Source organism: Xenopus laevis, chromosome 5S (assembly GCF_017654675.1).
Source record: "Xenopus laevis strain J_2021 chromosome 5S, Xenopus_laevis_v10.1, whole genome shotgun sequence".
Classification (NCBI taxonomy): Eukaryota; Metazoa; Chordata; class Amphibia; order Anura; family Pipidae; genus Xenopus; species Xenopus laevis.
In genome coordinates, this window is record NC_054380.1 from 107,268,421 (window position 1) to 107,296,119 (window position 27,699).

The 27,699-nt window shown below is 37.5% G+C and overlaps 1 protein-coding gene across 1 annotated transcript in view; it reads left to right on the plus strand.

Moving 5' to 3' along the window:
• The first annotated feature begins 647 nt into the window (after nucleotides 1-647).
• The window catches only part of pls1.S (plastin 1 S homeolog), a 35,388-nt gene continuing 8,336 nt past the window's right edge, over nucleotides 648-27,699 (plus strand). The window contains exons 1-12 of the mRNA XM_018265780.2: nucleotides 648-763; nucleotides 3,450-3,565; nucleotides 8,691-8,854; nucleotides 12,346-12,475; nucleotides 16,893-17,025; nucleotides 18,926-19,007; nucleotides 20,191-20,356; nucleotides 20,445-20,587; nucleotides 20,976-21,053; nucleotides 21,194-21,386; nucleotides 26,361-26,439; nucleotides 26,580-26,694. Coding sequence (XP_018121269.1) covers nucleotides 3,496-3,565; nucleotides 8,691-8,854; nucleotides 12,346-12,475; nucleotides 16,893-17,025; nucleotides 18,926-19,007; nucleotides 20,191-20,356; nucleotides 20,445-20,587; nucleotides 20,976-21,053; nucleotides 21,194-21,386; nucleotides 26,361-26,439; nucleotides 26,580-26,694 — 1,353 coding nt within the window. The 5' untranslated portion in view covers nucleotides 648-763; nucleotides 3,450-3,495. The remainder of the gene's footprint in view (nucleotides 764-3,449; nucleotides 3,566-8,690; nucleotides 8,855-12,345; nucleotides 12,476-16,892; nucleotides 17,026-18,925; nucleotides 19,008-20,190; nucleotides 20,357-20,444; nucleotides 20,588-20,975; nucleotides 21,054-21,193; nucleotides 21,387-26,360; nucleotides 26,440-26,579; nucleotides 26,695-27,699) is intronic.

Here is a 27,699-nt window from a genome sequence, read left to right on the forward strand (position 1 = left end):
CAGAGCTGCTGCGCCACTCCCTATGCACTACAGGCCTGTGTAGCTTAAAAGGGACTTTTAATACAGATACTTATTTCAATTACTTCAACTCCTTTTCCTTGATTTTTAAATACATGGATACCTGAAAATAAAAAAGGTCTTCTGGGCTTTCTTGGTTGCGCAGATATAAATGCTAACTACTTCTGACTTCTAGCCTGGGCTGGGGCTCTACTTTCTTAAAAAAAAATCCATCAGCCCAGGAAAGTTTTCCACGCGACGCCACCATATGTTTCCTCTTTTCCACTCATTCCCAGCATCCCCCAGGTAACACATTTGCAGTTCTCCGAACGCACCCAGTATCAATACACTTGGGGCATGCATGGGTAATCAAATAAAATATGGTGGTGCAGAATTTATAACTCTACATCTATCATGCTTGTGCAAAGCTCTCATTGGATATGAGGCCAAATGTAATAAAAACTATGTTTACTTTCTGCATTTTTATTCAATGTCCACCAGACAGTTTAGGGTGCAGAATTCTGTTAATTAGAGTTCTTTACTGTACAAAAGATATTGTAAAAAAAAAGTTTGTGGTAGCTCCAAAAGCCACACCCATATTATGCTCAGGTCGTCCTGTAGGACAAAGTTCTTAGGAAACATTATTAGCACACAGTTACTGGCAGCACCTTTCTCCCAGGTTGGATCTACGAGAGAGGAGTTCATCTGGCGAGACTTAAATGAACTACCACCCTACCTCTCCTCTGTCTAAACTTTCTGTAGCCAGGTAAGCATTCAATTAGGCACTTGCCTTTATTTCTTCTATACTAATTCAAGTCAGCATATAAAGCACAAAAGCACCAATTTTTCCTAAGCATAGCCAGCATATAAAGGCTCGAAGTAACCATATTTAATTTGACTGATCCATACTTGCCTTATTCTAGGACTGCTGGGTTTATTTAATAAAATGCACTAGGTTTACCCAAGTACAGTAACCTAGCAACCAATCAGCAATTAGCATTAACTGGTCACCTGTCCTTTTTAAAAGCATCTTATTGGTTGCTGCTCCTGGGCAAACTTATGGGGAATGTATTATGTAATAAAAGTCAGTAACGGAAAAATATTCACAATGCGAAAAGTTATGCCTTTGTGCAGACAAATTTGTCTTTATGCGAATTTACTATAGCTTTTGCGAACCTGGAAACTGTTTAGCGACCACTTCTGACAAGGGAAGAAGGTTTGTGAGTTTTATAGTTTGCGCCAGTGCACAGTGAATGTAATAAAACTTACTGAAAAAGTTGTCATGTTTGCTCCAAAAGATTACTACACCTTGTGACAGATTTGAATGCTCACTTTATTCTGTAGCTCCCACACCAGCCAGAGAAAGCAACCAACTGATCTCATTAACATGTGCCCTAGGCACGCAAGCAGAAGCTCACAATCCTCTTCTACATGGCACATTGACAAAAATGATCTTAAGATGTCAGATAAAGACATAAAAGATAAAAATCATTCTGTTGGAATATTACCTCCAATATAACAATAAGGTTAAATAAAGAATGAAAAAAAAAAAGATTGCTGTAGAGCTATTCCAGCTGTTTAAAATGAGCTGGCATATATCAGGGAAAACGTAATTTATAAGTTCTTGCAGATAAAAGAGTTTAGGTGGCACCTCTGTCCTGTAGGAGCCATAGGCAAATGTCCCTATTACCTTTTATAAACCTGGACACGTTATTACATTGGAGAGCTGCAAAAATGGGCACACCAGTCACAAAGGCTGCTGGGCGGGGGAAGGGGGCAGAGAAAAGATGGGCCACTATATGTAATTTAATTATGTGTGTGAAAATGATCATATTGATTATGACCTTCTAATACTTACATGAATCTGACAAAATCTTCTTAGCCCCATTGTGTTCTATTGTGTCATATAGTACAAAGTCTGCACTGTCTGTGTATGTAAACTGTTCTGGAGAGAGATAAGATCAGCCATATGTTTTGTGTCTGGATCTGTAGTTTTGTTTCCAGTGTTTATTAGCAAGCTCAGGTGAAGGTGCTTGAGCTACCTTGGCAAGTAGTTTTTCTACGTGTACATTTTATACTGTATTTGTGTTTTTTCTTCTAATTTCTCTACTTATTTTCTACTGTTCTCTAAATCCAATCATTAGGCCTTAGATACAATTGTAAAATTTATGTTTTGAAGCATTAATGTTGAGGAGGATTCCAAATGTAAGGACTTATTTATAGCTGCAAGTTCAGTGTAGACGCATGTTCTGCAGTGCAGTATTCATGAGGGGCAGGTTGGCACCTCCTGTCATATTTTTAATGCATCGCAAGGTCCACAGCCCAATATCGGCAGAAAACCATGAATTAATTGTATTATTTTACGAAACCCAGCACAGATCATATCTTCCAATTGTAAACGGGACATCTGCCATTGACTTCTACATGACCTCAGTAGGTTTGAAGGTTTGAGATGGAGTACTTTATTAGTCGAACCTTTAGCAGACTTTTTTCTATGAATGAATGAAACAAAAGTTGGTGAAGGAAAAAATATTCGCAATGCGAAAAGTTATGCCTCTGTGCGAACTAAGTTGCGAATTTAATATAACTTTTGCAAACCTGGAAACTGTTAAGCGGCCACTTCCGACAGTGGAAGAAGGTTTGCGAATTTTATAGTTTGCATTATTCCCTCATTTGTAACCATATAATATTACATTACTTAAAATAATCCTACAGTAGTACTTTACAGAATGACCATGTATTTCTTGGAAGAAACCTCAACTGGAAGTAGTGAAAGAACCGTAAAAGAATTGTAAAAGAATTGTAAAATAATTATTAAATGCCTTGGATAAGCAAATACTATATTAAGAATCCTTTAAAACATTAGAGATTGATAAGTAAGAGGGCACAGTAGATGTTAGAAATAATCATATTGTTATGTATAAATGAAACATAATCCATGATGCAAGACAATAATCAACAATATAAACTAAGGATACATTAAAGATTAATTATCTTAAACCTTAAGGGGTTCTCTCTGTACTGAAACCACATCTGGAAATTCAACAGTGTATGGTAGGCTTGGGCTCTAGGATTTTGGTACAGCTGGTAACATGAGAAATCAAGCCTGATAGAAATAGTTACGTATATTTTGTATATACTGCCATTTCAGACAGAGTATGTTCTCTTTATTACATATTAGTCAATGTTGAAGAAAGCAAACAAACTGATATTAGTTCTTTCATATCGCAGAGCTTTGACCTTAGGCACTAATAAATGCTGATGTGAAGATGTGCAGTTAAATCTTATTATTGCCTAGTTATAGAACATATGGGCAGCTCCAAGATTTGATATATTGATTATTTTAGTTTGTGGAATACACAAATCTTTTCTATTGTGCGGTTTTGAATTTAGGTAGCCATAAGTACAGATGGAATGATGGGTAGCTAACCTGTTGTATCACCTCTTTATAGGTCTCAGATTTAAAAAAGTGAAATCCTCAGCGAAGCACCTCTGGATATGGCAAACAAGACTATTACAATCACTAGAGATGAACTGGAAGATCTAAGAGAAGCATTTAAAAAAGTCGGTAAGTGGTTCTGGTTATCAGTATTGGATTTCTGTTTAAATAAACTATAAAAAAAATAGTAAATATTTACTAGTAGATGCTATACAACTTGTAAATTGTAAATATGAATATTTGGCAATATATACCTTTTCAGGTGAGCAGATTGCATCCCTCTGTTCTTAAAGGGCAAATAAGATGAAAATGAAGATAGACTAGGCATTATCTATAGCTATTCAGAACTGCATCTACAAAAATAGAAATCTCTGCAGGTTTTAGGTACCGTAGTGAGATTTTACATTGGGTTACCAGGGGCAGCAAAAATGCAACTCCTGGTAAATTTAAGATCCAAAAACTAGAAAACGGACCCCTTCCAGAGCAAAAAGGAGAGTGCATGGGGGGGGGGCAGCAGCAAGCTGGCTGGAAATATACGGTAACCCAAAAATTAGGTGTGTTTTACAAGCTTTATAATTGAGCTGTAACAAGCACCAAAAAGGACCCAGAACCACTGAATAGCGACAAGCCTTGACTCCAGGAGAAGAATAGGGAGCCACTATGCTAGTGCATAATTTCTAGTCTGTGCTTTATGGTTTTTATGTCTAGCAGTTTTGCTTAATTTTACATATTAGGGCTTCTAAGCAATTACAAAGGTGTAAAATAGTTGTGTGATTTTGTAACTGCAAATTATTCAGTTGTTCCTGTTTTTTTAGGCATTGCTTATATACTCTATAACTCTGTGAACATTGTATGTTTTATTTTATCACTGAATAACACAACACATTTCAGCAAGCTCAGTACTTGACCTTTGATATAGTGTGCAGTCTAGTCATATTTCTTGACATTTAGTAGATAATTTTGTCGAGAATGGACTGTGGCATATCTGACTCCAGTGTTCCATTGGTAGGAATTTATATTATGTGCTAAAATACTAAAGTTTACAGCAGTTGTTCTTAATATATATCCTACAGTTAACATGCCAGAGAGCAAAAACGTCTAAGTTCCACCCAGATGTTGATATTACATCTTAGTTCAGCATTGTATACACTAGTATGTTAGTTTCCAATTATGGAAAGATTGGTTTCCTGGGCAGGCAGCATAATAAACATGTATATATGATACCAAACTCTTAGGGGGTTATTTATCAAAGTCCGAATTTATCTCAATATTTTCTGAAAAAAACTCTGACCAAATGCGCACAGGCTTTTTGGGCTTATTTATTAATACAATTTCCCGACAATTTTGTTTGCAGGAAAAAATCCAAAAAATCGTGAAAAATCAGATTTTCACGATTTTTTCGGATTTTTCATCTGAAAACTCAGAATTTTGCCCAAAAACTCTGAAAACTTCGGGGTATTGCCAAAAACCCAGCGAACATCAAAAAAATCATTGGGACTTCTACCACTGACTTATATGCAACCTTGACAGAGATGCCAGATTTTCAGATTCTGACTTTTCCCATCCTCTGTGTTTAATAAATTCCGAAAAAAATTGTGATTTTTTTTGAAAAGTCCATTTTATTAAAAAAAAATTACAAATTTTTCGTGATTTTTGCATTCAGAGTTTAGTAAATAACCCCCCAAATGTTACCTTGAATGATATAGCAAATGAAACATCAGACACAAATATTTTTATAAATCAACAGGCATTTGACATGTTAATACAAAATTTCATACATATGCTTTGTGCACACTTCCTCCATACCATTTTAGAAGGCAAGCCTCTGTTGCGATGGCTCATGAGCAACATGTTGCTCTCTAACTCCTTGGATGTTGTTCCCAATGGCTTCAAGGCAGATGTTTCTTTTCAAATTCCTGGTTTGGAGGCAAGCTTTAGTTGCAGAAAACCCATGTGTACTGCCAAGCAGAGCCTCCTGTAGGAAGTCCACATAGGGGGATACTAATAACAAATAATATTCCATATTTGGCACCCAGGAACTTTTTGTATGTTTATGTTGCTCTCCAACTTGTTTTACATTTGAATGTGACTCACGGGTAAAAAAGATTGGGAGATTGGGGACCCCTGCTCTTTTGTATAGAGCAAGGTAATGTGTACTCTCCTAGAGGCAGCTGCAATCCTTCTGATTGTATAATGAAGCCAGAGTTATTCCTAATAAAGGAGTAAATGGGATGAGTTCTCCTATAACCAATGAACTAGCACTGTTCAGCTTAGGTACACTTTTTGAATCTAAAGTAGAGATAAACTGTAGCTTATCATAGTCATAAAAAGTTGTCAGAGAAGTTAAAAACCCCATTTTGATGCTTCAGAATCCTCTGTGTATACCCAAATAATTTCTATATATCAGTGAACCCCAACCAGTGGCTTGCGAGCAACATGTTGCTCACCAAAACCTTGGCTGATATTCTCAGTGGCCTCAAAGCAGGTGCTTATTTTTGAATTCTTGGCCTGGAGGCAAGTTTTGGTTGCATCAAACCAGATATACTGCCAAACAGAGCCTTCTTTAGACTTTCAGTCTACATAAGAGCTACCAAATAGTCAATCACAGCCATTATCTGGCAGGAACTTTTTTCATGCTTGTGTTGCTGCCCAACTCTTTTTTACAAATGAATTTGTCTTGTGGGACCATACAAGGTCTTTATAGATCTGTATACTTACTGTGAACATTTTAAAGAGGTGGTTCACCTTAAAGTTAACTTTTAATAAGTTATAGAATGGCTTATTATAAGCAACTTTTCAATTGGCCTTCATTTTTTTTTTATATAGTTCTTTAATTTTTTATTCTTCTGCGTCTGACTCTTTACAGCTTTCAAATGGAGGGTCACTGACCTTAAAAAAATAAATGCTATAAAAGGTTACAAATTTCTGTTCAGCCCCTCCCCTATCCCTCTCTCTTTTATTTAAATCAAAGCATGGTTGTTAGGGTAATTTGGACTGGTGATCTACTGTATAAAAAGCTGAATAACTCAAAAACCACAAATGCATTTCATTGGTTTTAGCACATGAATAAATGTACCTTGGATCACAGTATAGAAAGTTATGTATGGTGCTATATGGGAAATGTAATTGTGACAAATATAACACAATAGATAGCTCTATGGATGGCTTGGCTTAGTCATATGTCACTGAACTTTGAAACAATATAACCTGGTTTACTTTGGGTGCATCATTATCAGTATAACAAGAGAGTGGTTTCACATTAGGTATGGAGATATATATATATATATATATTATTATTATTTTTATTATTAACATGTATTTATATAGTGCCAACATATTGCGTAGCACTGTAAAGTAAATGTGATTATACAACTACATCACATGAATTACATATATAGAATATATGGAGTAACAAACATCACAATCAATACAGGTACAAAAAGGTGAGGAAGGCCCTATGCATAGGCATACAGTCTAAAGGGAAGGGAGTAATACACAAGGTGTGGGAGTGGGCAAGATCGAAGTAAGTGGGTGAGAAATGTGGTGTTGTATGTGGTGTTGGGTTCGGTAGTTAAGCAGAGTGAGGGTAGGCTTCTCGAAAGAAGTGCGTTTTCAGAGATTTTTTGAAAGCAGAAAGGTTGGGAGAAAGTCGGACAGACCGTGGGAGAGCGTTCCAGAGGAGGGGTGCAGCCCTTGCAAAGTCTTGAATGCGAGCATGTGAGGAGGTAATGATAGAAGAGTTGAGTAGCAGGTCAGTAGAGGAGCGTAGTATATATATATATATATATATATATATATATATATATATATATATATATATATATATATATATATATATACTGTACATGAAGTGTGTGCAGAGTGTAGTTGTACATGGTATGTCCTGTGACATTTTAAAATGTAACATTATTGATATTTAAGGGACTATTGACTTACAACTGGCCATTGATTATGGGGCCGAATCAGCCTGCTGAAATCTGCAGACCAATTTCAGCACCCAACCATTAGCAGTGTCCTCTTCTTTTCAGCTCTGGCTCAAACACACTCGGCAGATTTTGGTTAAGAAAAGCGAGCCTTTGCATTTCGAGCCAAAATCTACTGAGTGACACAAAACAAGAAGCGGACACCTGATTTTGGCCCCATCTGGCCCTAGTCTTTGTTTTAACTGATGACACAATCTTCTGAAAAATAGCAGAATAAACAATAGATTAAAAAATAAAAAACAGCATTATAATGGATATATCCCAACCACATGTAACTATGTTTGCCCAGGTGCAGTTACCAATAGCTACCTTGTTTGCAATAGAACTCTTGCCCTCCACCCAGTAAACTAGATCTGTTACAGTATGCAGGGCCATATTTAAAAACTGTGCTCACCTAAGCTGCTCACAACCGCCCCTGCAACCGACCCACTTGCACTTGACCCACTCGCACCCAACCCGCTTGCATGGCCCCACTGCTCACCTCCTTCACTCCATCACCTTCACAGCTTACCCATTTACCCAGCCAGCACTGGGGACTGGGTGGGCAAGAGATTCAAACAACTGTCAAAATCTTCAACCCAGATTAGTTATGGCCAGCAGGCGCCATGCTGCTCCCAGCTCTCGGCTCCCTAGGACTGGGCCTTTGTAGCCTGGGCATGACAGTATGTCAAAAGTAATACTGCTTCAGGGTATTCCCAACTGCAGAAGGTGCAAGAACAGAAGGCTAAATATGGAAGAAACTTGATGGGCAAGATGTGTTTGCTGTTGATTGCTTTATATTCATATGGAGTTAATATTTGGTCTGTATGTTCTTTGTATCTTATCCATGACACTGCAATTCTTTCAATTTGAAATAACCAAAATACTTTAGAATAGGAATATACAGAATACTTCAATGAGCAGTGTTGCACACGCTTCTAAGCCATCACTTCTACTTTGCATTTTAATAGGAAGTTTTTTTTTATATCAGTCTATTAAAATTCATGTTAATTAGGAAACATTATGTTAACAAAACTTTACCAAATCTTATGTGGAGACCACCTGCCTAAGTCAGCCCCAATTCAGAATACAATATATTTGCATCAAGTCACAGCTTGCTGCTAAGAATATTCCACGTATACAGTGTATGTATCTTTAAATATTTATATATATATCTATTAATATGTCTGTAGTCTAGCTTAATGTTTAACCGACTAATAAAACAGCTGCTTGTATTATGCAGTATATACTTTCTGACCATATTCCTGCTGCCCTATGTTTGTATATTACAGATATTGACAACAGTGGCTTCGTTAATGATTATGAGCTCCATGAATTGTTCAGAGAAGCCAGCCTTCCACTCCCTGGCTATCAGGTTCGAGAGATTATTGAAAAGATCTTTGTGGAGGCTGACCAGAATAAGGATGGAAAGATAGACTTTGAAGAGTTTGTATCGGTGAGTAATGAGTGAGTGCACCAACACCTAGCATAAAGTATAACATGCAGTTCGTATGACATATTCACCTGGTAAATGTCTAAACTATTGCAATATACATATTGAAATAAACCCCACCATTCATCACTTAAAGGAAAACTATGTAGGTCTATATAAAAAGATATTGCATAAAACAGCTCATATGCAAAACTCTGCTTCATGTACATAAACCATTTTCATAATAATATACTTTTTTAGTAGTATGTGCCATTGGGTAATCATAAATAGAAAATTAAAAAATAAGGGCCACCCCCTGCTATTGTATCATTCACAGTGCACACATACATACCAAACAAACTATACTTGTTAGGTCACATGAGCCAAGTAACCGACAGTTCTGTCTTTTGCTTCCACACTTCTTCCTGTTACAGTTAGAGTTGTATTTCTGGTCAGGTGATCTTTGAGGCAGCACAGAGACCATCACAAAATGGTGGTTTAAGGCAAGAGATATAAAAGGGCAATATTTACTTAAATATATATTCCAGTTTGATAAGATTCTTTAAAGGAGAAGGAAAGCTACGGAGGCATTTTATTGCCAATAGATTAGCTGCAATAGTGCAAGCTAGAATGCTATATTTATTCTGTAGAATGTTTTACCATACCTGAGTAAACAGCTCTAGAAACTCTCTGTTTGTTTAGGATAGGAGCTGCAGTATTAATGTGGTGTGACATCACTTCCTGCCTGAGTCTCTCCCTGCTCTGGGATCAGATTACAGTAGAGAAGGGAGGGGTGGGGGGAGAGGAGCAAACTGAGCATGCTCTTGCCCAGGGCAATGAGGTTTAAGCTGAAGGCAGGAAGTCTGATACAGAAGCCCATGTGTACACAATAGAAGGAAAGAAATGCAGTGTTTCTTTTGACAGGGGACTCAGAGCAACATTACTTTGGGGGTTTACTGGTATATTTAGATGGACCTTTCTGATAAGGCTTACTTAGTTTTAACCTTTCCTTCTCCTTTAATATGCCACTTCATTTAATATGAACTATCTGTTGCTTAAGTATTTATTTTGGGGTATAGTTTTCCTTTAACTGATCATTTGGGGTCTGCATATGAATATTGTGAGGACACTTTCATATTCACTCTAGTCAGCAGGATCTTTAAATGCCATCCTATGGTCCCTACTGATCAATGGTCCTACTATTCTCTGGAATGAAATGACAATGAAATTACAAGCAGTGTAAACAAAGCAAGGTTATATTACAAACTCAAAAACAATAAATATATTGCATTGGTGTGATACCCACAGGTTACCTGAAGGAAAGTAGGTAGACCTTGCAGATTTGGGTATGGGTGTGGGTCTGCAGGTCACAGGTCTGGTCAGTGGTCTCAAACCTTTATTTCCCCTTGAAGCAACACTTAATTCTTTTTCATCTCAGAAATTGGACCAGTGCAGATCATTAGAAAAGAAAAATGACCCAGGACTACTTGTATTTTGATATAAATGTAATTTAGTATAAGAGTAGCATAAAATAAAGATGTGTTCTCATAGATCAGCTTGTGCTGAGGAGGAGCTTGTAGCTTGCATATTAAAAAAAATATTGCAGAAACAATTGTCTGTATTTGTCAATAAATTCAGTTCCAGAAGTGGCAGTATCATGTGTAAACACATTTATTAGACGAGTATAACATAAAGGAACAAAAAAAAAAAATTTTATACCAAATGACAGAGGTTTCATTGTGCTCCATGCTCCTTAAGTGACTCCTGACTAATGCATTTCAAACACTTCATCAGAGTAAGCCTTCAGTGTACATGCCTTATCACCGTACATATAGGAAGCAGAATGGAGATCCTTATAGATGCTCTGTCGTGATTATTAGGTCTAATATGCTCCATTACCAAAGGTCAAATATTAATCAATAATAATTAATGATCACTGATTTTTTTTTATTTTCATGGAACGATGAAAAAATATTAGCTGAGAGACATCAGCTGAACAAGGCAATTATGAGTGACTGTTACTGCAGTGAATGATTACTATGAGATGCTGGAACTGATGAGGTTTACTATATAACTTTTATCAGTTTATTGGCTGCCATGATTAGTGAATATTTGACATGCCGGTTGTTTTCCTTATCAAATTCTAGAACTGCTATAGTTTAACTTACTTATTACATTTATCATTTGTGCCTTGCACAGTACACATTTGAATTAAATAAAAGTAAAAAATTTCCTACAGTGGCGAACTATAGAGGAAGCAGACCCCGCGGGAAAAGGGGGGCCTGGACTGCCGGGTCTGCTTCCTCTATAGTTAACAAGAAGCCCCCTTCCCCAGCCGCTGTTTTACCTACGGTGGGGAAGCAGAGACAAGGGGCAGAGAGTGGGCGGGGTTTCAGCGGAGAGTGGGCAGAGCCAGGGCCAGAATTGGCCGGAGACTGGAAGTTGGCGGGAAGATGTGTATCGGAGTGCGCTGGGTCCCTCTGAAGATATTTTACAGCGGCCCGGCGCACTGTAGTTGCGCCACTGATTTCCTTATTAACTTTGTATAGGTGTGTCAGTTTGCAAATTCTATTTCATAGAATTGAACAGAATTGGACAGAAAATTTGCATAATTTGAGAACTTTGGACACAAAACCTCATAGTCTAAAGTGAAGCCAAGAGACTAAATAGCAGTAGAAGAGAATAAGCAGTGAGGCATAACAGGGTTTGGTATAAAAGCAGCCTATAGAACACAAATGTATGTAATAGTGATGTTGCAAGATAATAATAAAAATACTCTGCATAACTGTGGCAAAGTTCTTAATGACACTTGGCATGATATGAATGCCAGTGAGAATTGTTATGAAAGAACTCGTCTGGGTGTTTGACACATATTTCAGACCAATAGTAGGTCAGTTATTGCAGGGGTTAAATGGGAGAATGCAATAAAAATTGGTAATGGTAAAAATAGTCACAATGCAAAAAAAGCCTCTGCATGAGCAAATTTTCCTTTGTACGAATTTAATATAGTTTTTGCAAATCTGAAAGCTTTTTAGCGACCCCTCTATAATTTGCCAGTGCGCAGTGCTTGTAATAAAACTTCTTATTGAAAAAGTTATGCTTGCGCCAAAAGATTACACCACCTTCAAGCACATCTTAAAGTGTGCAATGCTCAATTAAACTTCGCAAAGCAATAAAAGACTAACAAAGAATATTACATTGCGTAATGCTAATTTTTTTATCTTATTTTTATATTAACTTTGCATATTACATTCTCCCCATAGTGTTTGATGAGCTGTCACAGCATGTAAAATATTCCAATATTTACATACAATTTCTAAATGCATTCTTTAAAATATATACCCTCATTCCTCTTTTAAGTAGGTGTCTCCCCCTTCACTCTCTCTCTCTCTCTCTCTCTCTCTCTCTCTCTCTCTCTCTCTCTCTTTCTCTCACTCTCTCTCTCTCTCTCCCTCTCTCTCTCTGATGTGACTTAAATGGAATGTTTTATTCATTTTCCAATGAAATTTTAATAGGTGATGACAGACTTAAAAAGCAAAGACATTAGCAAAACCTTCAGGAAAGCTATCAACAAGAAAGAAGGCATAACTGCAGTTGGAGGAACATCTACTAATTCCAGCCAGGGCACACAACATTCGTATTCTGGTAAAAGCTTTCTTAGGGTCTTATTTTTCTAAATTTGGATTTGTGTATTTTTAGAGTTTTGATCCCAACTAAGATATAATTAATTCTTATTGGGAGCAGTACCAGCCTATTAGGTTTATTTAATGTTTACATGATTTTCTAGTAGGCTTAAGACATGAAGATCCAAATTAAAGAAACATCCGTTACCCAGAAAACCCAATATCCCAAGCATTTTTTTGTGGTTTAGAGTAATTGGTCTAATACACCATTTTTAGCCTGCTCCCAAAAAATATGAGCATTAATAAATCAGTCACAATTGTCTCAAGTGCAAAACATTCAGATCTGAGGTGGTTCAGTGTTTTGAGCATCTGAAGCAAAAAAAATGGGGTTGGTGGTCTGTATAAAACAATGAAAGGTATTGCCATATTATTTATACTGAACTCATTGCACCAGTCTAAAGTTTCAGCTTGTCAATAGCAGCAATGATCCAGGACTTCAAACTTGTCACAGGGGGTCCATCTTGGAAAGTGTCTGTGACACTCACATGCTCAGTGGGCTCTGAGCGGCTGTTGAGAAGCTAAACTTAAGGGTAGTTGCAAGTTATCAAGCAGAATATTAAATTTGCCTGTAATATAAGCTGATGCTACAGGGCTGATTATTGAATTTGGAAGCTAGTGGCACTGGTTTCTGTGCTGCCATGTAGTAATTATCTTATATTAATGACTAATCAGCCCTATATAACGACATTTGTATTCTACGTGTACTGTATATTGTGAGTGGGTCCCTAATCTTAGTAAGTGACAGCAGCACAGAGAATGTACAGTAAATCAGCAGAAAATAAGATGGGGAGCTACTGGGGCATCTTTGGAGACACAGATCGTTACTGCTAAAGGGCTGTGGTTGCCTTGGGCTGGTACAGAAGCCAAAACCATAATGTACAACATTTCTAGCCTACTTCTTTATTTAAGCTTTAGTTCTCATTTAATGGGTTAAAGGTCAATTTGCTTTAAATAGAAACACATGGTAATGGTCCTTGTACACTTGATAAAGGGTTCTGACCAGAGACCTGTTGTGTTGCCACTAGCTGGAATAAATGTTTTGCAGTCAATCTGCAGGAGTACCTTTTCCTTTCAATCCTTGATGTTTTGAATATATGAGTCAGACACAGTACTATATACTGTATGTTACTAAGGGGCTGATTTATCAAAGGTCGGATTTTAGTGGTTTTAGGGGTTCCTGAAACCATGACTAAACTCTATTGGCCCATTTACTATAGGAAAAATATAATATATTTATACTTTTTTGCTTATTTTGGAACAATCAGCACTAACATCTGCAAGGAATGAGGGTGATATTCATTAATGTCGTTTTTTGTCAAAATGCTTGGCGAATCATTTACTAACAACTGAATTTAGCTCTAAAAATTTTATATTTATTAAGGGGCCGATTCACTAAGGGGCAGATTCATTAAGGGTCGAATTTCGAAGTTAAAAATACTTCGAAATTCGACCCTCGAATTGAAATCCTTCGACTTCGAATATCGAAGTCGAAGGATTTAGCGCTAATCCTGCGATCGATCGATCGAAGGATTTTTCGTTCGATCGAACGATTAAATCCTTCGAATCGAACGATTCGAAGGATTTTAATCCAACGATCGAAGGAAAATCCTTCGATCAAAAAATCACAGGCAAGCCTATGGGGACCTTCCCCATAGGCTAACATTGACTTCGGTAGGTTTTACCTGCCGAAGTAGAGGGTCGAAGTTTTTTTTAAAGGGGAAGTACTTCGACTATCGAATGGTCGAATAGTCGAACGATTTTTCGTTCGATTCGTTCGATTTCGTTCGAATTCGAACGAATTTAACCAATTCGATGGTCGAAGTACCAAAAAAATACTTCGAAATTCGAATTTTTTTCATTCGAATCCTTCACTCGAGCTTCATGAATCGGCCCCCAAGGGTCGAATTTCGAAGTTAAAAATACTTCGAAATTCGACCCTCGAATTGAAATCCTTCGACTTCGAATATCGGAGTCGAAGGATTTAGCGCTAATCCTGCGATCGATCGATCGAAGGATTTTTCGTTCGATCGAACGATTAAATCCCTCGAATCGAACGATTCGAAGGATTTTAATAAAACGATCGAAGGAAAATCCTTCGATCAAAAAAAGGTTAGCAAGCCTATGGGGACCTTCCCCATAGGCTAACATTGACTTCGGTAGGTTTTATCTGCCGAAGTAGGGGGTCGAAGTTTTTTTTAAAGGGAAAGTACTTCGACTATCGAATGGTCGAATAGTCGAACGATTTTTACTTCGAATCGTTCGAATCGAAGTCGAAGGTCGTAGTCGAAGGTCGAAGTAGCCCATTCGATGGTCGAAGTACCCAAAAAATACTTTCGAAATTCGAAGTATTTTTCATTCGAATCCTTCACTCGAGCTGAGTGAATCGGCCCCTAAGTGTAAAAACGCGAAAACCTTGTCAAATAAAAGTTTTCACGTTCCTATAAAAATCAATGGGAGCTGCGCTGATCTGATTGGTCCCCTTTAAATCAATTCGGATTTCTAGAGGTTTTTAATAAAATGATAAAGCCACAAATTTTTATAGATCGTGGCAAAAAATCAAATTTTGATTGTTTGTAAATGCCCCCCCCAAGCATTATTCTGCAGGAATCAGAATGGAAGGCTGGCATGCATGTACCTTAAAAGTCAAAAAACATTAAAGGAATACTGTCATGGGAAAAAAAATAATTTCAAAATGAAACCAAAAACCAAAAAATCAAAAACCAGAGCCACCAGGGCAGAGAATAGAAAGGGACAGACAAACACTGTTTTCAATAGCAATACATATGCAAATAACCATAGAAAATTTGTAATGTATGCATATTGCAAAGTTTCTTAGACTTGTGTTTTCTTTTATTAAAGGGATACTGTCATGGTGATGGCTGATTCAGTTAATGCCTTTAAGAATGGCTTGGATGATTTTTTGGACAGACATAATATCAAAGGCTATTGTGATACTAAACTCTATAGTTAGTATAGGTATGGGTATATAGAATTTTAATTAAAAGTAGTTAGGGGTGTGTGTATGGATGCTGGGTTTTCATTTGGAGGGGTTGAACTTGATGGACTTTGTCTTTTTTCAACCCAATTTAACTATGTAACTATGGGAAAAAAATTTTTTTTCAAAATGAATCAGTTAATAGTGCTGCTCCAGCAGAATTCTGCACTGAAATTCATTTCTCAAAAAAGAGCAAACAGATTTTTTTATATTCAATTTTGAAATCTGACATGGGGCTAGACATTTTGTCAATTTCCCAGCTGCCCCAAGTCATGTGACTTGTGCTCTGATAAACTTCAATCACTCTTTACTGCAGTACTGCAAATTGGAGTGATATCACCCCCTCCCTTTCCCCCCCCCCCAGCAGCCAAACAAAAGAATAATGGGAAGGTAACCAGATAACAGCTCCCTAACACAAGATTACAGCTGCCTGGTAGATCTAAGAACAGCACTCAATAGTAAAAACCCATGTCTCACTGAGACACATTCAGTTACATTGAGAAGGAAAAACAGCAGCCTGCCAGAAAGCATTTCTCTCCTAAAGTGCAGGCACAAGTCACAAGACCAGGGGCAGCTGGGAAATTGACAAAATGTCTAGCCCCATGTCAGATTTCAAAATTGAATATAAAAAAATCTGTTTGCTCTTTTGAGAAATGGATTTTAGTCCAGAATTCTGCTGGAGTAGCATTATTAACTGATGCATTTTGAAAAAAAACATGTTTTCCGATGACAGGATCCCTTTAAGGAGCAGATTTATCAAGGGTCGAAGTGAAAATTCAAATTTTCAAAATTCGAATATTTAAATTTTTTTGTGAAATTCGACTAGGGAATAGTGAAAATTTGATTTGAGTTTTTAAAAAAAATTTATTTTGATTTTCAAAATTTATCATGTACTGGCCCTTTAAGAATTCAAATTTGACTATTCACCACCTTAAACTTGGTGAATTGCTGATTTTTATGCTGATTGTCCCTAAAAAAAACCAAGAAACTATACTGCTTAAGCATAAATAACACAAAAAAATGGACAATGTATTAATCCAAACAGACATGCTGAAAAACCAGAACGCAATCCGCTGATTTGGAGAACTTGTTAAGAGTGTAACTCAATGCATATTTTTACAGCATTAGATAATATGGATGTATTAACTGTCTTCATAAGCCCTTCACAGGCAGGTGCAGCTATTTTTAAATATTGTGCTTTCTAGAGATGATGGACAATGATTGAATATTTAAATGCTTTTGAATATGATTCAATGCATTTAAGGCATTTTCTTCCCTGTATTACTTGTGGGACTGCTTGAAGGCCACTAGCAAGTAATACTCACTTTTAAAAAAAGTAACGTTTTTTTAATTGCTACAACTGAATATCACTGTTTCATTTCAGAGGAAGACAAGTTTGCCTTTGCTAATTGGATTAATAAAGGTTTAAGTGATGATCCAGACCTTCAGCACTTGCTACCCTTAAACCCAAATAATAAAAGCCTGTTTACATCATTAAGGGATGGCATTTTACTTTGGTAAGTTCTTGTACAATTTATTATTATTATGTTCATTTTGCATTTTGTATCCCTGTCTTAGATGTCAAAAAAGTACAAAAAAAGGCTTTTAAAGGGCATGTAAAGGCAAAAAAATAAAATCCCATTTTTACTTTCTTTAATGAAAAAGAAACCTATCTCCAATGTACTTTAATTAAAAAATGTGTACTGTTTTTATAAGAAACCTGCCTGTATGCAGTGAAATTCTCACTTCATTTACTGCTGTGGTAGGAATTGTCAGACGGCCCCTAACTGCTGAGCAGGGAAACAATCATACTTATGAACAGCAGGGGGAGCCCCCGCCTTGCAGAACTCAAGCAGCTTTGTTTATGACGATCCCTAAGCAGCCCAGACCACACTGAGCATGTGCACAGTCTTAGTCTTGCAAAGATGTTTAACAAAGTTACAAGATGGTGACCCCCTGTAGCCAACTTTGTAAGCATAAATTATTTGTTTGATTAGGCTTGTGGTGCAGTAAGTTCATGTTTATATTTAGTATACAAAATACAGCATTTCTAGCCTTATTCTATTTTATACTTTACATGCCCTTTAATAAATATTTATGGAATCAGACTTTTTAATTACAGGGATAACCAAAATAATGGAAATACTAGCATAAAGGGTTGTGTTTACAGAAATGTAGTGGTAATGGGGAATGACAGGGGTTTAATAATGGTGTATTGTTTTTTACAGTTGACAGTTGCTTTATTTACAAAGTACATGCCTTGATAGCCATGAACAATTGTTCATGCGCAAGCTTGATATTTGTAGTCAACAAATCTGACTTTCAGTATAGCTCCATCTTGAATCACTGCACAGACACCACGGTCAAGGAGTATATACTTTTAGCCACAGAGGACACTCATGTTAGCTATTAATCCTCATCAAATATTAGAAAATCTAAGTAGACTTTATCACTGTGGTCTCTTAATCACTCCTTTCTCAGTGTCCCTGAGATCTTTTTCTTTAGCCACGGTAGACAATATAGAGGGCCGTTGAACTTGCCTAACATTTTTAAAACCAACCTAAAGATGATAGGATATAAACTGCATTATTAATTTGGGAACCACACCAGTGTGGAAAGGCTAACTTTTCTGTGCAATTTATACTACACATTTATTTTTTTTCAACTTTATTTTTTAATTTTTATAGGTTTTAATCTACACATTTATGTAACATAGTAAGTTAATTGAAAAAATACACACGTCCATCAAGTTCAACCTTTTAAATAAATTTTATCCTGCCTAACTGCTAGTTGATCCAGAGGAAGGCAAAAAAAACCCATTTGAAGCCTCTCCAATTTGCCCCAGAGGGGAGAAATAATTCCTTCCTGAATCCAAAATGGCAATCGGTCTACTCCCTGGATCAACTTGTACTATGAGATATCTCCCATAACCCTGTATTCCCTCACTTGCTAAACACCATCCAACCCAGCTGGAAGGAGCTACGAGTAAATAAAGCATCAGTGAGATTATTATAGATTATTATTATATAATCCCCTTTATACATAGTTGTCTTTTCACCCCTTAAGGGCCTCCAGCGTGAACAACCCCAACTTGGTCAGTCTGTCGTCGTAGCTTTTCCATACCTTTTACCAGCTTAGTTGCCCTTCTCTGGACCCTCTCTAATAAAATAATTTAACTTGTTCTATAGAAAAGTAAAAAAAGTGAAAAGCATATTTTCCACGTGTATTATAGAAATGACTGATATGCCAATTCAAAGAAATAATTGTATTTTTTGTTGTAATTGGTCCTTTAAATGTAAATTATCAACAGCAGTTACTTTTGATATTAAAACATCTATGATGATAAGCATGACAGTTTTTGGTCTGAAAAATAAAACTGTATACAATCTATCAATAATTATTGTTTTTTTATTGCAGTAAACTGATCAACCTGTCTCAGCCAGATACTATTGATGAGAGAGCCATAAACAAAACCAAACTCACACCGTTCACCATTTCAGTAAGTGTGTTATATATTTTTACGATGTTGTACCGTGTTAGCCATTGAAAACTGCAGAAAAAGTAAACGTTTGGTGATACCTTTTATTGGCTGACTGAATAAGTAACAATTGCAAGCTTTCAGAGCACAAAGGCCCCTTCGTCATGCCAATGTTGGCCTGACGAAGGAGCCTCTAGATCAGGGGTCCCCAACCTTTTTTTACAGTGAGCCACACTAAAAAATAAAGAAAGTTGGGGAGCAACACATGCATGCAAAAACTTTTTGGGGTGCCCAATAAGGGCTGTAATTGGCTACTTGGTGACCCCTGTGTGGACTGACAGACTACAGGAGGCTGTAGTTGACAGTACACCTCGGGGCCGATTCACTAACTACGAGTGAAGGATTTGAAGTAAAAAAACGTAGAATTTCGAAGTGTTTTTTGGGCTACTTCGACCATCGAATGGGCTACTTCGACCTTCGACTTCGAATTGTTCGACTATTCGACCATTCGATAATCGAAGTACTGTCTCTTTAAAAAAAACTTCGACCCCTTAGTTCGCCATCTAAAACCTACCGAACTCAATGTTAGCCTATGGGGAGGTTTTTTTGATCGAAGGATATTCCTTCGATCGTTGGATTAAAATCCTTAGATTCGAAGGATTTAATCGTTCGATCGAAGGAATAATCCTTTGATCGTTCGATTGTACTATCTGCGCTAATCGAAGGATTTTAATTCCCAGTCGAATATCGAGGGTTAATTAACCCTCGATATTCGACCCTTGGTGAATCGGCCCCCTAGTTTTTATACGACCAAAACTTGCCTCCAAGCCTGGAATTCAAAAACAAGCACCTGTTTTAAAGCTACTGGGAGCAACATCCAAGGGTTTGGTGAGCAACATGTTGCTCGCGAGCTACTGGTTGGGGATCACTGCTCTAGATTATAGGCCGACACCCATATTGTTCTCTTGATGTGCAGTTTGAATTTTACATAAAATCTGCATGACCCATAGCAGTTGAATGCTTCATTCTTGAAACTGAAAAAACCTTAATTATAAAGAATTGCATTTGATGATTAAAACAAATGTATTTGATGTCTTTTTTGGGGTTATCACTTATGAATAGTCATTGTTTAACACCAAAAACAAGTATGATTCATCAGATTTAAAATATGTTGGTGGAAATTCGTTTTTTTTTCTTTTTGTAGGAAAATATAAACCTTGCCCTGAATTCTGCTTCTGCCATTGGGTGCACAGTGGTCAATATTGGAGCCCAAGATTTGAAAGAAGCGAGGATTCACTTAGTGCTTGGGCTGCTCTGGCAAATCATTAAAATAGGGCTGTTTTCAGATATTGAAATATCCAAGAATGAAGGTTAGTACATACATTACACAGAGACAGTATAGTTTTACTCATAGAATGAATGACTATCAGTAGTAATATGGTGCTTTTCATCTTTTAGCTTTGATTGCTTTACTGAAGGATGGGGAGAGTCTGGAGGAGTTAATGAAACTGACGCCTGAAGAGCTTTTGCTTCGGTGGGTGAATTATCATCTGGCTAATGCTGGCTGGCCCTCAATAAGCAACTTCAGTAAAGATGTTAAGGTTTGTATAAAAGTACCAGGACTACACTCATCTTTATTATATACAGTAGAGTCACTAAAGAAAAACAAAGCACTTTTGGCCATTGACTTTTTGATTGCTTTCCCTGACAACTATTTGGCCAAGTCAGCAAATGAATAAATATTTGCCATCCAAGAGGTGGGCCAGATCTAGCCATAAATTGGATCACATGGGTGGCCCGTGCTAGCTTCCCATATGACACCTTTCTCCTTTGGATTCTCTATTACCATCAGATAATGGAAGTTAATTCAAATACCCACTTAATTGTTACTGTTTTATATTTATACCTTGTTAATACTATATACTGTATGAACAAAGACTAATTTTCTTAATCAAGAATTGGTGATCTGTTTGGTTTATTTTTCCCCAGGATTCCAAAGCTTACTTTCACTTGTTGAGAGAGATTGCTCCCAAGGATGATGTTTTCATTGACTTCTCCGGATTTATGGTAAGATTGCTCTCATATGCAGTCATGCTTTTGAAAGTTATGTTTCATAATGGGCAACCTTACATTTTGCTGTTTAACCATACAAACTGACTTTATGGCAAATGCTATGTAAAGCTATATCTGTATATTTCTTTTAACAGGAAAAAGATGACTTAAAAAGGGCCAATTTCATGCTCCTGGAGGCTGATAAATTGGGTTGCAGGCAATTTGTGACGCCATCAGATGTAGTTGCTGGCAATGCTAAGCTGAATTTAGCCTTTACTGCAAATCTTTTTAACATGTATCCCGCTCTTCACAAAGTCAACCACGGTTTTGACTTGAATCAAATTGAAGGTAAATATTCATGTAATCAAGATTTAAAATCCGATTGGCTTTTAGGTATCCGTTATAGGCAATTAATGTTCCCTTAAAGAGTAAAGAAAGCAAGTTAAGAATCCTACTTTTATTTTAATTTCCAGTAAGAAGGAAGACAGAGCTTACTGTGCACACAACTTGTTCTTTCTGTACATCAGCATTTCTGCATGTAAATAAAAATAAATGGCTCTAGGATTTATTGTAAGCTTAAAATAATTGGTAAACTTATTCATGAAAAATATATAATTAACACAGAATTAAATATATACTTATTAAGGGAAAGAAAGTACATATATTTTATATGCTGTTCTAACATCTGTATCCCGGCGGTTTCAGAACCGCACACATCCATTCATGCAACTCTCACAAGTAACACTTGTTTCTAAGAGTTGCATGATACCTATCAGAGTAACTACACAGAATCAACACGTCTGTGAGTTTGTGAAGATTCTCATTCATCCAGGTCATGGTATATCTATAGAAATAAGTCAAATCAACTGAACTTGCTGTGCTATACTTGAAGATGTTTCACCAGTCATCCAGATGGCTTTCTCAATTCAGAATAACCTGCAAGATCCTATGTACAAGTTATTCTGAATTGAGAAAGCCAGTTGGATGACTGGTGAAACGTCTTCAAGAAAAACACAGCACGTCCAGTTGATTACCAGGGGTGTGGATTACATAATAGTGATCCTGTAAACTCATAAGTCTTTTCTCTGTAATACTATTACTTTAAGCTAATGCCACACAGGACTGTTACCCTGCACAGGGGTGCTTCACCAATGAGGCGAGTTGAGGCTTTCGCCTCAGGCGGCAGCGCCCCACTAGGTACCAGCTGCTCCTGGTACTTTAAGAGCAAATTTCCAGGGGAGGGGGGGCAGCAGCAAGTGCTGCTGCCTCAGGCGGCGGAGGGGCCAGGATCGCCCCTGACCCTGCACATAAGCGTGCCGGAATCTACTCATGGGGGTCATTTATCAACACTGGGCAAATTTGCCCATGGGCAGTAACCCATGGCAACCAATCAGATTGCTGCATTCATCGTTCTACTTGCAGCTGACTTTTAAAAGCTACTCGCTGATTGGTTGCTATAGGTAACTGCCCATGGGCAAATTTGCCCAGTGTTGATAAATGAGCCCCCACCCAGGCAGACACAGCGTCTATAAATGCAGACACCATAGTGAGCGAAGGGGTCGAGAAACAGTCTCATGTGGCTTTAGCCTTAAAGTCTGCTGGTCACACTGTCCCAATAGCTGCAATTACTCACATTTTTGTATTTGCTTTAGAAATTACAGATTTCTCCCCTGCTAAAATAGGTACAAAACTGTTTTACATTTGCTTTGTTCACCAGAGTTATGAATGTATTTTTATTTTACTTCGTTCAGTGCTGTCCAACTTGAGAATGGGCTTTATTTATATTTCCAGGAATTTATTTTGTTCTTATGTATGTCATTATTTTTTTGTATATCACTTTTTTGATTAAAAGATGCCTATGAACATTTTAATAATACCTATAATTTACATGAAGAAAGTTGGACAGTTCTCGCTTAGTGCATGTTTGGTATGAAGCATCTACTGCAGTTAAAGGGGTTGTTCACTTTCCAAACACTTTTTTTCAGTTGAGCTGTTTTCAGATTGTTCATCAGAAATAAAGACATTTCTTTTTCCAAAATTAAAGTTAAAGTTGAATGTTCCTGTCTCTGGTGTTTTAGTCTGGCAGCTCCGTAATCCAGATGCAGATTCTGAACTGTTACTATTTGCTGCATTTAGTTGATACATTTAATTGATACATTTCTCAGCAGTATCTGTGGAATATTGTATGAATTCTAACAACTAAATGAAACTCAGGGATTCTGCTTAGCAGGGCCAAAGATAAAACATGTATCAACTAATGCATCAATTCAGAATCATTACAAAGTCGATGACACCTCCCCTTCCAGAGCTGCTTCAGAAAGACATAAGGATGTGAAAATTAAACTTTACACTTAGAAAAATGGTCACAAATAGAAAATACAAAGTAGTAGTTTATTCCTGGCAAATTATCAAAAAACAACTGAACTGAAAAATGTTGGAAGGGGAACAACCCCTTTAAATGTTGAAAAAAAGGTTTAGAATTAGGGATGAGCGAATTTTTTCGCCTTGTTTCGCCGCACAAATGACTCCCATAGATTTGTATGGCGGCGTGCGACAAAAAAAAAAAGACACGCGTCACAAAAATTTCGCCATTTGTCAAAATTTTTTTGACGCACAGACTTTAATGGGTGTCTTTGACATTTCGCTGGCGGCGAATTTTTGGCGAAACGAAACAGGTCAATTTCGCCCATCCCTATTTAGAATGTGATGGCCTATAAACACTGCTGGCCATTTATTTACCAATGACAGGGAACAATCGGCATTACCATCCAATTCCCCAGTAACTGTGGCCTCAGTGTAATGTAGAAGAAATGTAATTGACCGACACAACTTAGGTAATGCTGGCAGAGAAAACCATTGCGGGATGCAATGTTTTGGGGAGTAACCCCTTTGTCCCGCAATAAACTAGCAAGGGTTTTCTCTGCCAGCATTACCCAAGTTGTGCCGGTGAATTACTTTTCTTCTACATTGATTACAAGGTCGCCGATTCCTCTCTCAATGGGCACCAGGGATTCGCATTGATCGGATGGTCAGGGTGTGTGAGGGTAATCCTTTTTTCTCAATATAATTTACCCACCCTGACAAATATTTGAATGACAAAGCTGAAAACAAACCATTTATATGAAAGTCATCAATATATTGTAACTATTACCATATGAAAAGAAAGCATTTATAGGCAGGGTGTGCTGGCCAAGTGATAACATGTATACAAGTCATAGAAATAGTCCAGCGGCACAAGCAAAGACTGCATTCGGACTGAAGCCAATTCAATATTGCACCACCCTTTGCTTGTATCAGTTAGACACTATACTACTATAGTAGTTAATCACATGGAATGTGAAAAGGTACCAATTGTTGATGACTGTTAAAAATAGGCCAGTAATGAAAGTTTATAAAAATTCTGTGGCAAATTAAGTACAAAATAAAGGTCACAAGTAATTGTGGGTTTATGGTGGTGTTCAGTGAAGCAAAGATCACGGATGGATACAACTGCTCTCCATAGGTTGGCAAACACAGATATGCTGTTTTCGCAAACATGAAGAAGACATGGTATGGGAATAAGATAGCGCTGAAAAAATGGAAATGGTTTCTAGAACCCAGTGCAATCCCTCTTGCCTGGCGAACATAATTTTAAACTGAAAAATACAATAACTATGAAAGGAAATATCATTCTATGCAGCTTTCCAATACACATTCATTACAAATTTTCAAGCTACAATTTATTTTTAAATGCAGTATCTTCTTCCCCTTGTTATTCTCTGCACTCACTGCTGGTTCTAACTATTGAAATAGATGCCACAGTTCTCCTCTGAGAACAGACTTCACAGCTGGCCCCCTTTAACTGTCGCCCAAATGTTTTGATTCTTGCTGTTAAAATGAATGGGCTGTCAAAATGACATACAAAAAACCTCACAAATGTTCAAACACTCTCCAGATCAATTTCAGATGTAGCACACTAAAATGTGTTAAAACTATATAGCGGTGCTTACAGTGTTATCCATCCCTGTGGGTCATTTCCAAAGTCATCTTTTTTAATAACCCCTCTACATGTTTTCCTTGTCTCATTTACTCCTTTGCATGATTTTGGCATTCAACATTGGAATAAAAGGGCATGGTTTTGCAGTGATTTGTGTTAAAGGGCTGGTTCCCCTTTAAGTTAACCTTTAGTATGTTATAGAATGGCCAGTCCTTAGCAACTTTTCCACTGGTCGTCTTTTTTTATTTTTTATTGTTTCTTACATATTTTGCTTTTCTCTTTTGACTCTTTCCAGCTTTCAAAAGGGGGTCAGCGACTCAGGCAGCCAATAAACTATTGCTCCTTGAGGCCACAATTTGATTGTTATTGTTACTTTTGATTACTTTTCTTTCGCTTCGGACCCACCCCTATCCATATTTCTGTTTCTTATTCTAACCACTGCCAGATTGCTGTGGTAATTTGGACCCTAGCAATCATATACAGTAGGTGCTAAAATTCCAAACTGGAGAGTTGCTGAATATAAAGCTAAATTATTCCAAACTGCAAATAAAAAAACAAAGACCATTTGCAATTTGCTATTTCAGAATAGCACTCTCTACAACATACTAAGGGTCAGGGCACATGCTCAGATTCAGGAAGGGGTTTCCTTACGAGGCAACTTCGGACAACTTTGGAAAACGAAGCGCTCCGAGTGCCATCCCGACGGCGATTTATATTCTAGCCCAGGGATCCCCAACCTTTAGAACCCGTGAGCAATATTCAGAAGTAAAAGGAGTTGGGGAGCAACACAAGCATGAAAAATGTTCTTGGGGTGCCAAATAAGGGCTGTGATTGGCCATTTGGTAGCCCCTATGTGGATTGTCAATCTACATTGAGGCTCTGTTTGGCAGTACACCTGGTTTTATACAACCAAAACTTGCCGCCATGCCTGGAATTAAAAAATAAGCTCCTGCTTTGAGGCCACTGGGAGCAACATCCAAGGGGTTGGAGAGCAACATGTTGCTCAAGAGCCACTGGTTGGGGATCACTGTTCTAGCCGGTGGGAGGGAGTTCCGGAAGAGGAGATTTATCAACGGGCACAAATCTCCCTTAATCTGAGCGTGTGCCCTGACCCTAGAAGTTCATTTAAAGGTGAACAAAAAGATAACCATTTGCCATATGCAATGATACAACAATGCTAATTGTTCTAAACAACCAATCGCCATTTTGTTGAGCAGCACTTCATTTAATAAAGATGAAGGTCCTCCTTGTATGGTGTGAAGTCCACAAATTCATTCCCAAAAGAATTAGATGCAAAACAGTAATTAAGCAGAGTGATAAATGTTTTCTCTCATTGATTCTTTTAGGAGAAACCAGTGAGGAGAGGACATTCCGTAACTGGATGAATTCATTAGGCATTAACCCATATGTAAATCACTTGTACAGGTATGAGAACATTTTTTTCATAGGCATTTACTTTTCTGTACCTTAATTATATATAATGTTACATACAACTGCCATTGTGTAATATCGATAATAGGAATGTTGAAAGTTGTTTTCATTAAAGGCTCTTTTTTCATCCTTAGTGATATGTGTGATGCGCTAGTGATATTCCAGCTATACGACAGGACTCGAATAACAGTTGACTGGGGTCGTGTCAACAAGCCTCCATTTTCTGCCCTTGGTGGACACATGAGAAAGGTCTGTTTGCAAAGCCGATGAACTGTTTGCTGGGTCTTTTCTAACTGTGCATGACCAGTAAAAGCTAGATGTTGCAAGGATAATCTGAATTATGGGGCTAGGGCAACTTTTCCCTGAGTAAGTTGATTATAATTGTCTATCAAGGAACTTATTATAACAATTTACTAGCCAAGTCACTTTCTATTAAATTTCTGAATAACATAAGGGATGTTGTAACTATATTTATAGAGTATATTGAACATATGCCGGCCATTGATTACATTTATATACGAGCTAATATTGTATGTGTTGGTATAGGTGAGATGAGTGTATATGCATGTCAGTGGAACCCAGCCACGACTATAAACATTTTAGTATTTAATAAGATGCTGACCCAGATGGTACCAGCTGTGACCTGTCTACTCGAGAATACTGAACAGCAACACAAGAGGGCAGTGATTGCACAGGCACAAATAGTACTCACTACAAGGAGACTAAAGGATTGCTACAATGTTCTATTTCATATTTCTATGGGATCCGTTATCCGGAAACCCATTATCCAGAAAGCTCCAAATTACAGAAAGGCCATCTCCCGTAGACTCCAGTTTATCCAAATAATCCAAATATTGAAAGACAATTTCCTTTTTCTCTCTAATAATAGAACAGTACCTTGTACTTGATCCAAACTAAGATATAATTAATCCTTATTGGAAGTTAAACTAGCCCACTGAGTTTATTTAACGTTTACATGAGTTTCCAGTAGCCTCAAGGTATGAAGATCCAAATTATGGAAAGATCTGTTATCTGGAAAACCCCAGGTTCTGGATAACAGGTCCCATCAGGGTCGGACTTCGGGGGCCCGGGGCCCCCTCTGACCCCCCCTGCCCCCTACGGTGATGCGCTCAACGCTCCTGCTTGAAAGGCACCACTCGACGCTCCGTATGAATGGCACTGCGCGCATGCGCAGATGGCGCTGCGCGGCGCCTAAAGAAATCTTATTTGTTTTAACAAACTGGTCAGGAGAGG